Below are 12,296 nucleotides of genomic sequence, written 5' to 3' on the forward strand. Positions count from 1 at the left end.
ATTCTCCCTTGTCCTATCACTATTGAGCCATGTAAAAAGTCAGTCTCTCTCTTGCTTATAAGCTCCCCTTATATGCTCCCTTCAAGCACTGGAAGGCCACAATGAGGTCTGCCTGCAGCCTTCTCTTCTCCAAGCTGAACAAGCCCAGTTCCTTCAACCTTTCCTCACAGCAGAGATGCTCCAGCCTTCGGACTGCAGGCACACACTGCTGGCTCATGTTCAGCTTTTCATCCATCAGGATCCCCCACATTCTTCTCCACAGGGCTACTTGCACTGAATTCTTCTCCCAGCCTATAAAAATATCTGGGATTGTCCCAACTCAAGCATAGCACCTTGCAGTTGGCCCTGTTGAACCTCATTCACTTCACGTTGGATCACTTTTCAAGTTTGTCCAGGTCCATTTGGATGATATCCTTCTACCAACTGCGCCACTCAGCTGAGTCTCATCAGCAAACTGGTTGAAGGCACATTCAGTCCCGCTATATATGCTGAAGAGCACCAGTCCCAAGACAGATCCCTGGGGGACATGACTCACTGCTGACCTCCACCTGCACATAGAGATGTTGACCAAAATGCTCCGGTTGTGAGCATTCAACCAAATCTTCATCCACTGAATAACTCACCCTTCAAATCCATATCTCTCCAATTTAGAGATAAGAATATGGTGTGGGACCATATTAAAGGCCTTGCGAAATCCAGGTAGATATTGTTTTGTTTTGTTTTCTAACAGAGACCGTTGCCATCTATGGTTTGTAGAATGCTTTTGGATAATAGCTATCCCTTAGGAAAGAATTTGTTCTACGGGATCAACACAGCATATAGTGTGCTTCACTCAGACTAAAATACACATCTGGTTTTTATTGACACAGCTCCATCTCCATGCACTCCCCAATCCAAAACATGACTGAGATATCAATGCTTGTAAAACTGTGGAGAAGGCAAAGATGGAGAAGTAGGGATATAGGGAGGGAATGTAGAAAATCCCACCTTTCAGAAAAATCCCACTTTCTTTTCCCTGCAGGCTCAAAGGAAAAAAAAAAAAACCAACACCATGTCAGTCTTCAATCACAGGTGCCTTGTGCTGTTCTTCAACAAGAAAGCTTAATTCTTACTAATTGCTAGGTTTGTTTCAAGGCTTTCATCTTGCATTACGCTGTCACAAACTTTGAGGACCTCTGCACAACTTCAACTTCTCCGAGTCTTGAAAAAAGAGAGGGTGTGAACACCCAAATTATGATTCTGATCTCACCATACTAAAAAAGGAGTCAGGGTTTATCTAGGGAAGGATCCTAGATGACTCTGAAGATTACTTGATGCCATAGAGGTTGATCTTGTTGGTGTAACCAGCTGATTTACTTCCCCTGCCAACCTAAACCCTTGTCTTTCACATCAGTCAACCGTTGTTGCAACTTAAAAGGTTACGAATATGACTGTATTTGTCTTTGCCAAACACTATGGCATGAGGAAGAGCAATTATGCAAAGTTACTGCATTTTTGCCACAGATAATTGCTAATGGTTATGTAACACTGCACCAGCACAGCACTCCCTCATTAACATATACTGCTTCCACTATGAAACAGAAGCAAACAGAAGAGTTGAAGGGATATGTAGATTCATAAGGGTACTATTGCTTCCCCACTAGGGTGCTCATGAGATTGTTAGGATGTTTTACAGCTTCCTTTAATTATGCTACCAGAAAGTAAGACATGGAGAGGAGAAACAAAATTCATTGCAATGGCCATATTCATTATGACAACCACAGCCTGTTCTCAGTAACAGTGGGATACTCGTTCACTCAATTTCCTTCCAATATACCCTTACTTTCATAGTTACAAAGCTTGGTCATTTTGTTAGACATTGACAAAGCTGCACTTAGAAATGGGAAAGATTGCTAAAGTTACAGAAGCGTGCATGCCAGTTTTCACATCATGTTATGTACTGAAGCATAAGGCATGTTAGACAAAGACTGCATTTCTTCAACTACTTGATTTGTGTTGTTTTTTTTTCTTTTCAAAGTCTGCACAAGTTAAAACAAAATACGCCAAGTGACCAAGCAACCTTAAGCTGCCATAAAATCTGGCTTCAAATTCATCAAAGGTACAGTTCAACACTGGATGCCAAAGAGAACGTGAAGTCAACTACAGTGAGTGAGTCACTGAGTTATCAACAGCCTACAGCTCTGAAAAACAAATGGAGTTTCCAGAGAACGAGACTTGTATTTTTTTCACACATAATGAAAACCCTCATATAAAACAGGAGGACAGGATAGACTTTCCCTTCCCTTGCAAAAAGCCCATTCAGAATCTTTTTGACTGTAAAACTGGATGAACAGGAAAAATTACAGAAAGACTATAGTGGCATATGATTGGCTACCCTGAGTGTTTTGGGCAGTCCAAGATTTACTAGATAATTTGTGTACCTCTAGTAGAGATTCTGAAGAAACAGAGGTTGCTCAGGCTAACTGCCTTTGCATCTGTCCAGTTTGTGAACAGAGTGTGAACTGAGATCTTCCTAAACTGTTGCAAGTGCACTGATACTGGCAAATAAATATACAAATTGAATACTCTGCTAATAGAACGCACGTGTAAGATATTATTCTGTTAACATCAGTGTCTCAAAACTTGCTGGGGACACAACTGGACTTGTTCAAGTACAGGCAAGAACTTCATCTCCCTCCTATAAATTGGAGCAAGACACCATGCTGGTACCTAAGGCTGTTTGGATTAAACCTTCTTGGACAGCAGCGTACCTCCATTTGTAAAGCAGCAGCCATCCTCTACTTCAATGCATTTGAAAACATGCTGCCAGTCTGCAAGTCACTTTAGGAATCATAAACTCAGGGAACAAGGAGAAAGAATTCAAGACAACCATGATTTCAGTTGACGATTTTCTACATTTACACTGCTACATTGCCACCTACAAAATAGTCTGCAAAAGGACTGACAGCTTCAGGAGACAATGACTTGTTTCTCTTTCCCTTCTCACATCATCTAGAGGGATGTAAAGTTTTAATTTTTTTAAAAAATGAGAATGATGTCCAGATTATATCTATGTAAAACATTCTTCTCTCGCATCCCTCTTCATGGACTTTTTATCCAGACGACTTGAGTTTGTTTAACTGGCAAATGCCGCCCTTTCTGAACAGAGAGCAGGCAATCTTTCTGTTTCAGCAGACCTTTCAGACTTTCACTTCAAAAGGTGAACACCATTTCTGGGAAGTCAGCATTTCTCAGTCCTCCAGATTTGAAGCAATCACAGAAATACATAATTCCACAGTCTCAGTAAATGCCTCCATTACCTGTAAGCAGTGCTGCTAAAAAGGACTTAGTGTACAGAGTGTATCAAAGATGATCCAAGAGCTGGAGTACTTTTCCTATGAAGAAAGGCTGAGGGAGCTGGATTTGTTTAGCTTGGATAAGAGAAGGCTTCAGGAAGATCACATTGAGGCCTTCCAAAGTTTAAAGACGGTTTATAAACGTGAGGGAAATCAACTTTTGACACAGATAGACTGTGATAGGACAAGGTGGAATGGTTTTAAACTAATGGGAGATTTAGACTGAATATCAGGGGGAAGTTTTTTACTGAGAGTGATGAGGTGCTGGAACAGATTGCTCAGACAGGTTGTGGATGCTCTCTCCCTGGAGGTGTCCAAGGCCAGACTGGATGGGGCACTGGGCATGCAATCTAGTACTTGGTCTAGTAGCTGGAGCATGACAATCTCTGAGATCCTTTCCAACCCGTGATTCTTTAAGTACTAGCTGTGCACATATGCAGTAAGCTCTTTATAAAGAATATCTTCCTTCCCAGAGAAGAAGCCATGCCAGATGTGAAAGAAGATAAATGGGGATTCTGCAGCTATTCAGCCTGTATTAGCTCCCTCCATAACTCCACAAGAGACCTGGGCAAAGCATGCTGCTGGCTTCCAGGGGCAACAAATTACTCTTGAAATGCTTTTGCAGTGGCAGAAATGCCACTTTGATGCCCAGAATTTCCTTCTCTTCCTAAAATCAGAGTTCTATTCTATTTAGTAAAGTTCTAGTTCTATTTAGTAAGTATCTTCTATCTATTTAGTAGTATCTTCTAGTTCTAGTTCTATTTAGTAAAATACCTTCAAGAGCTCTCTGTGTTTAATCCAATGCCAGAGTAGACACAGTGCTTTAGTTGATTTGAGCATGAATTTACAAGATGGATTCTTGTACTTGGTCTTAGAAAAGTAGGTGCTCTGCAGTGGAAAAAAAATATGTAGTATCATACAGAAAACTTGGCTGGAAAAAAAAAAACAAAACAACAAATAGAGCAGCTGGAAAAAAAAATACTGTCACAAGTAGGTCTGTCACAACAGCAGAGAAGTAAATACTGTAATATGAACGGAAGACACTGCATCAGAAATTCAGAGGGAAATCCCTGGTCTTGGAACTTGCAGTCTCATGCTCCACATGGGGAAAATCAATGGTCGTATGTGTCTGTGAGGAAGTATTTGAGGAATCCAAGGAGGGACACCAAGATGGGAAAGGCAGCAGCTTCCCTTCACTAAGAGACAGTCCCAATCAATGCTTCACTACAGAGACTATAGGAGACAACAGTGATATAATAGTGGTGGAGTTGCCAAATAAATCTGCAGCTATGCAACTCCTGCACTCAGCAATTCTCTACAGCAATATCTTGATGGTTGAACTGTATTGTGGATCTAACATGGCACTATGATTCCACATAGCTATTCTCCCTGTCACTCCACATAACACTGTCATTCATATTCACCAAACAGTTTTTTTTCTCTGCCCAGCTCAGGACTTTTCTGTTTCATGTGTAAACCGTTTTCAGTGATATTCTCACTTACACTGAGATGCAAAAGATTTATCACTGAACATTTCAGTTTCCCTTGTCTCATGGGCTGTAATTTTTCAGACCATGGGTCAGGGACCTTTCCACTTCACTGCAGTACTCAAGAGGCTAGCTTATCTGGAATGTGCATTTCCCATACCTTCAGTTATTTCTATTCAGAGAAAATTTAAACTACCATTCAGAACTCAGACTCAAGCTCCACCTGTTGCAAAAAAAACCCAAAAAACTACATGATTTTAGACTTATCTCCTCACCTTTCAGTTCGCCCACTGCATGCCTCCAAATCTCAAAGACAGAAAGGGTGCCACTGACTTGAACACCCTTGTTAAGGCTTCTGCCTGCCACTGAGAGAACCAAAACACGTCTGAGAAAGTCACAGCTATCGTTCCCTCAGGTCAGCTTCACCTTATCAGATACCAGATTTTACTGTTTACTGTTGGCAGGTCACATCTGGCTTCTGAATTGCTAAAGACTGAAGACTGATAAAGAATTGTTGATCCTTCCCTTTGGAATCCCTGGAGCAATGTCGTTAGGCTAAAATTTTCTGATAAGATTTGAGGTCATTGCCATTTCTCTGCCTTTTGCCTGAACAGTCTGGCATCCTACAGAGTAGCTAGGATCTTACAGCACTTCTGCTATCTTCGTTTCCAAGAATGAGGGGAAGCTGAAGTCTTTTAAGAAAAGTAGAACCAGAAATTCAATTATCTGTGGACATTTATAAAGCTCTGCAATGCTTTCATTATTCTGTCAATAGTACTAATAACTACCTCCTTTATCAGTTAAGGTTCTGAGTTGCTTGGTGGTTTCTTGGTTTTGTTTTTTGTTTGTTTTTTTAATCAAATTTGTGTAGAAATATACCTACTATAGCATACCTAGAATTGTTATAAATCCTTGAAATCCAAGCACGATACTGGCTTCTTTTCATAACTCACCATCTCCATTTTCACAGAACGTTGCATAGCACAGTTTTAAGGACAACTTTTGGGAAAGAACACTATTTATTAGGATTCGTTTTATTTCAGTTGGCAAGAAAACATAAAGAAAACAATTACGACTGTTCTAAAAAGTCTATTCACCAAACAAAGGCAAGTATTAAAATAAAATCATTGTTCTGTTTTCGGCTGCTAAGAGCTGTGTAACTCATCAGTCAGGATCAAACCACCAGTGTCTACTCACAAAAGGATACGGTTATGTAAAATTAAGGCTGGCACTGCCTTATGCCCAGATACTTGAGGTTTGGATTCTTAGCTCTGAATTTCCGTCCTTATATCATCTTAAGCCAGTGAACAATAGAGTACATTAAAATATAAAAGCATTTAAATCTTGTCTATTGTGAATTTTCTTGGCCTTCTCTTTCAAGTGTTTACATACAAAGCTCTGACTGATGCCACAAAGCAACACATCATCCAAATCTTGCTGTTTTCCACATATGCTATGTTATCATTCAAGGCCGAATGAATCAGGTTTTTTTTTTTCCCCATGGAATGATAACAAAGTGTTGGGTTTTTTTTTTAATGTCATTCACATGTCTGTATCAGATCGCATAGCATAAAACTGTTTATGATTAAAAACTGCAAGATTATTTTTCTCCAAACTTATTCTAAATTGTTTTCAAATGGAAAGATAAAAAGATATCTGGAAAGAACCTTCCTCAGCATTACCAATCCCTTTGTTCTTTTCATTTTATAAAGATTACATGACTGAAATTCTCTACCAGATTCACTTCAGTCACTGCAAACCAGCTTTCAAGTCAACAATAAAAGGACACCATCTTATAAATTAAACCCACTTACACATGCTAAGTATGTCCTCAATCTCATGTTCTGTTTTTTTATGACAATACTAGTGAATTAAGATATAGGAGCACACACACGCAAAAAAAAACTATGAAGAAGATGAATAAAGACATAAAATAAAATGGTTATTAGTGAGAAATTCTACACCACTGAAAGTTTTAAACCTTTGCATTTTCCAGAGGCACCTGAAGCAATAGCTTATATGAAATAAGATGGCTGGACAGCATACTCTCTGGTCTTGGGACTTTAGCAGCAGACCCAAACGTATCAAGAAAATCAATGTAGCTCTAGGTGCATCCAATAGAACCAACAGATTATCCACAAGTCAGCTATACGAATGTAATACTCAATGGCCCTGGGAATTCACAATAGGAGGTTCAATAAAGAAGCAGAAATTAAGATCAAAGATTTTGTTACATTTAAATAGGGTTGGACTTTCCCCAGTATAGTCTTCAACTTTTCCTAGTCATGTCTCTCTCTTTCCCTCTCTCCCTCTGTCTCTCTCTCATTTTTGTTGTTTTTTTGTTGTTGTTCCCTCAGTTGTCTTTTACTAGATTTCATTAACGTTTTCTGGCAAGCTATAGAGTCCATTCAGATGCCACAGCATTGCATACTCCTAATATTTTTAGATTTCTTTTCCACCTAACAGCAATATCTTTTTTATTGCTCACAATTCCAAATTTTTAAACTGAAAGTATTAATATTCCATAGAACAAACAGTGAAAGAAGAACATGGCATTGCTGCACAGAACATATGTATTTCCTTTAAGCATCTAAGTTCCATATATCAATGCTGCCTGAGGAATAGGCTGCTGTGCAAAGCAATCCACATTACCCAACTCTATTGTATTTGCATCCTCATGGAAAAACAGACTCTCTAATTAGAATGAATTTTACACTCTCTCATTTAATAATTACGTATCTTGCCCTCAACTTTCTTTTCAATACACAAAAGAACACATTCATTCCAGTTTGCTTTCAATAATGCATAATACCATTGTGCAATGCAAAAAACGTTGTTGTCATTTTTTTTTAAGTAACTATTTCTGGTGGAAGCTAAATCTGGTGTCAAAATTGAAGTGTGCTTCCTCTCTACAGAGGAGATTTCAGAGAAGGAAAATTTTCCCACCCAGATTTTCCACAGTGCACACAGCTCTGGAGATACTATACTTCTAGGGTGGAGATATAAACCGCTTCCTTTTTGGCCATGCTATCATCAAGATAACAAGCGCCATAGGAATTGATGTAATCTCAGTACTTAGGCATCGTTCTGAAATATATATATATATACATACAGAAGATGTATAAACAAATACATTTGTTTGTTTGTTTTATTTTTTTTCTTCTTAGCTAATAGCTGTTGGGTGATAGCAGCCGGCCTAACTTGGATGTCAGATATCGATTTAAGGACATACATTCTATATTATTTACATAAACATTTATGTAAGATGCTAAAACTTTATTTTACAAAATAAATATTTTTCTCTGACCGCCTCAAATACTGTAGCGAGTTATGCTAAACAAACAAAATATGTTTAAATAAATGGCTGATCAGCAACTAAACAAAAGATTTCTAGCAGAGCTTCTTTCATATGCTTCAGGATGAACTTTGTATTTTTTTTAATAATCAGCAGAACAAATAGTTTATGTGGTAACCCTAACTGGCAGGAAAACCAAAACCTATTTTGTTTTATTAAGATAAATGCAGCTACAGACACTTGGTGGCCAAGAGGACAGAAAGCTAGAGCAAAATTCAGTTCAAAGTTCTTTTAAAATGCAATTCTGCTGATAGGTCCAGGTTTTGTACAGAACATGCATCTTAGTTAAAGAGAGACTTCCCCTGTTCCATCTTAGAACGACTAAAGGTAGCACTAGGCTTAGCATGTCCTTATGAAAAACGAATCTTGCTCCTGTTCAGGCTGTGAATCTCTGTGCGTATCTCACGTATGAGAGAAGTCTCCAGTGCTGCTGTAATACAATCTACTGAAAGCACTTGATTCATCTCATGTTCTGATTTTCTTAGAAGCCAAATAAGCTCCCTCTAACCTGACACTTCACTTTTACCAACAGTTTAGGAAACAAATCCAAGCCCTTTCTGACAGCAAAGCTATGGTAGAGCAATTATTGTGATAGTAAAGCAGTCTACACTGTAAAACAAAGAAATGTTTTGCTAGTATAGCCCACCTGAGCTCCCACAATAGTTACGTGCCATCACAGTAACCCCACTTGCAGTACAACCATTTACAGCAGAGCTCCTGCCAATCTGGTCATGTGAACTGTGATATTTTTCTCACAGATCTCAACAATATAACTAACTTCCAAGAATCACCAAGCTTGGTTTGTGAAGCAATTGCAAAGACCATCTTTTTCCATGCCTCCATGTGATAGGAGTTTTCTGTGAGATGGAAAGGTTAATATAAATCCGTCAGCCCAAATGCCCTGCTGTCAACTGGAAGAAAACACTGCAAAAAAATACACAGAACAATAGTCAAAGGAAAATGTCACCGCATTTCTACCATAGGAAGAAGGATTAGGGGGTGTGTAGTAATTTTTGTATTACCATTATTTTTAAATTAACAGTGTCCTGCTTTCATTAATTACAAGAAACATTTGAGTCAACTGTTCCTGGCTTGGATTAATTTCATGATTCAAATTATCCTGAATTTACAACACATTTGTGTGTGTTTCACATTGGGACAATTTTCATCTCAGTAATTTAAGAGCTACAATCTGTTTCATTTGATTGTATTCCATTATGCTTTGTTCTCATATAATAACTACCCTTCAGACTTCAAAAGGCTTATCACATTGAGCTGCAGTTAAAAATAAGAAAGATTGACTTCAAGAGAGTGTGACAGAGCTGGATTTTCTTGTCTTCTTTATTCACAGAGAAAGCACTTGGGGCCACTCTGTTTCACACATCTGCAACAAACTTGATAGAGAAAGTGTGAAAGTTTTTTCCTCTTGGACGTACGTCAGATATGGAAGAAATGCAATTGCTTGATGCAAAAGTAACACAGTTCTACGAAGCTATATAATTAATACAAAAAGGTCACAAGTTAGCAAAATTTACCAGTAAACTGTATCAATCCAGATGGATCTTTCATTACCTGTTTCCACTGCTCTGAAATCACATCAGTTCATTCACTGTGGATCATATGCTCAATAAAATCTTGCAATCAGTACAAGTTAAGCACTGGAATAGGCACCCCAGGGAGGTGGTTGAGTCACCATCCCTGGATGTGTTTAAGAACTGCTTGGATGTGGTGCTCAGGGACATGATTTAGCAGAGGGCTGTTAGTTAGAGTAGCGTGGTTGGGTTATGGTTGGATTTCATGATCTTGAAGGACTTTTCCAACCTGAGCAATTCTACTGAGTAATTCTATGTTGTAACTTACAAACAACCCCCAGAACTGTCAGACAACCCAAGCTATATAATAATGTCCTGAGCTGATTCTAGATTTGCAGATCACCATGAAATCTCGATATCACTTCCAAAATAGTCTTTTTGCACAGCACTCAAAACTTCTGTGCAGACTCAAATGCTTTTTGGAATACAACTAGGCCACAGAATCAAATGAGGACACTTACATGCCATTTTAATGAAAGCTTACCTACCACATCTCATAATGCATCGTCTTGGATGCTTACAGTTAATGAATCACAAAAATAACTACATCATTTTATGAATTCCTTCCTGTATCGTGAAATACTATTTACGACTGTAACTTCAGCCTGGACTGGAAACCTATACATGTACTCATCCCATGGGGCTGAAAAGAGCATCACAAGCAATTTCCCCATTGCATACTTCTCTCCTGGTAAAACATAAAGCCGGCTGTGAGATTAAAAGGTCAGAACGAGTGCCTGTCTGAATCCATTCAGCCAGTATTGCGACAGTGACATTTCAACTTCAGATGAAATCATTTGTTTATGAGTTATATTTATAGGTGTACCTGGATACAGAGAATATAAATATATAAAGAGATGTGCTTTGAGAAAAGCATACTCCCTTACATAAGGGACTAAAAATCTACAGCAGTGTCACTCCTTCGCCTTACCGAAACACAGTGTAAGTGTTTTCTATTATCATTTTGGGGAAGGACTTACTAATATTTTTTAGTGTTCAGAATTATGCTACACTGTTAAGTGGAGACAGTTCCAAGGACCTGGATGACCCATCTGAAATCCATGGGATTTTACTATACGGTGATATAACGTTCTCTCAAAAAATATTACTCTCTGAAGGGCCTGATAAATGTTTATCTTTGGCTCTTTTTCCTTCCTGTTTGAAACTGTATAGTTTCCATACTCTTCGATAAATACTTCTTTACATTTCATGTTTTCATACCCAAGTATCTTCCATTTCTACACTTTTGAAATTCATTCTGTTGTCTGCTGTGGCTACACAGATGTCACCAGATAACAGCTATTACTTCCTTGATTAAAAATTTAGCTGCTCCTAAAACATCTAAGTCATGCAACCCTATCAGATAAAATCACAGTTCCTGCTCATGTTTTATTTCATCTTGCAGTACAGCATCTTTAATAAATTGTACCAGACTGCATACTCCGGATGAAGTCTACATACAATTTTTTTCAAACTGACAGCTCCTGTTTTATTTATTAGTGGACAAAACTTGCATGGGACTCTTTAATTTTAGACATAAGGAGTTTAAAGATGTTTGGCTCATCCAATCTTCGCATTTTCTGCCAGGTCAGCAGCAGAAGGCTTTGCACTTTTTGTACAAAACCTGATAAAATTATGGCAAATGACAGCAAAGAGAAAATTAATGAATCTTATATGTATGCTAAAGCATTATACAGTCCAAAGGGGACAAAAGAAAACATAGAAATGTTTGCAAGAAAAGGGCAGGCATTGAGGAACAAAAAAATTACTAGAAACAATCAGAGGGAAAAAAAAAATCAGACAAACTACACAGATAGAAAAGAGAAGCATTTTAGAATCATTTCTTTTTCAATCATTTCTTAGGCTGCAGCTTTATGCAGTCATCTCTAATGGACTGGAAAGCTGAAGTCCAATCTGATGTCTTCAGTGAAAAGCACATGGTATTCTTAACTCAGTCCACAGAAAACTGTGGCCCTCAATATTAAAGCCACAAACAGTGCAGAAAACTGGCTGCTCTGTTACAGGGCAGACAAGGATCTATGCTGTTAGGGAACTGAACTTTTTTTTGCCCCAGTGTGGGTGCATCCCATAGAGCCGAGGTGAATCAGCGCAGACAACTTTTATAGCCAGTCAGGTTTATCACAAAAACAGGTTTATGCTTTCAACTCTACCTCCTTTCTCTTCTCACAAACATTTACTGTAACTATCAGAAACTGGATCTATTCTACAAGAGTTCTATTGATTTTTATACTTGGAAGCCAGTTTCATTTGTATGATGGTATTTAAACTAAAAATCAAACATATGTGAACATACGAAATGTCAAGCTGAGGGCAACAATGGCTGAAAAGCAGTTGAACAATTTCTTCTGCTTAACAAAAAAAACCCGCTTTTATTTTTTAACATAATTATCAGGAGCTACGTTGAACCAGCTGAGCAATTTTCACTGCTAATTCAAGCTTATTCTCTATTTCTGCAAGTGCACTGAGGGGTATGGCAGCTGTCATCCAATACATACGTTCAGGAGTA

The 12,296-nt window shown here is 38.4% G+C and overlaps 1 protein-coding gene across 7 annotated transcripts in view; it reads right to left on the reverse strand.

Annotated features, from left to right (window-relative positions):
* Positions 1-12,296, reverse strand: part of SUGCT (succinyl-CoA:glutarate-CoA transferase) — a 327,199-nt gene that overhangs the window by 218,922 nt on the left and 95,981 nt on the right. Inside the window, exon 10 of one of the 7 annotated variants that reach the window (XM_042834225.1) lies at positions 4,110-4,223. The exons of the other annotated variants lie outside the window; for them this stretch is intronic. Coding sequence (XP_042690159.1) covers positions 4,110-4,223 — 114 coding nt within the window. The remainder of the gene's footprint in view (positions 1-4,109; positions 4,224-12,296) is intronic. 7 annotated transcript variants of the gene reach the window in all.

The sequence above is a fragment of the Centrocercus urophasianus genome, unplaced genomic scaffold (genome assembly GCF_019232065.1).
Source record: "Centrocercus urophasianus isolate 14NV4802_14NV808 unplaced genomic scaffold, USGS_Curo_1.0 seq_44, whole genome shotgun sequence".
NCBI classification, from domain to species: domain Eukaryota; kingdom Metazoa; phylum Chordata; class Aves; order Galliformes; family Phasianidae; genus Centrocercus; species Centrocercus urophasianus.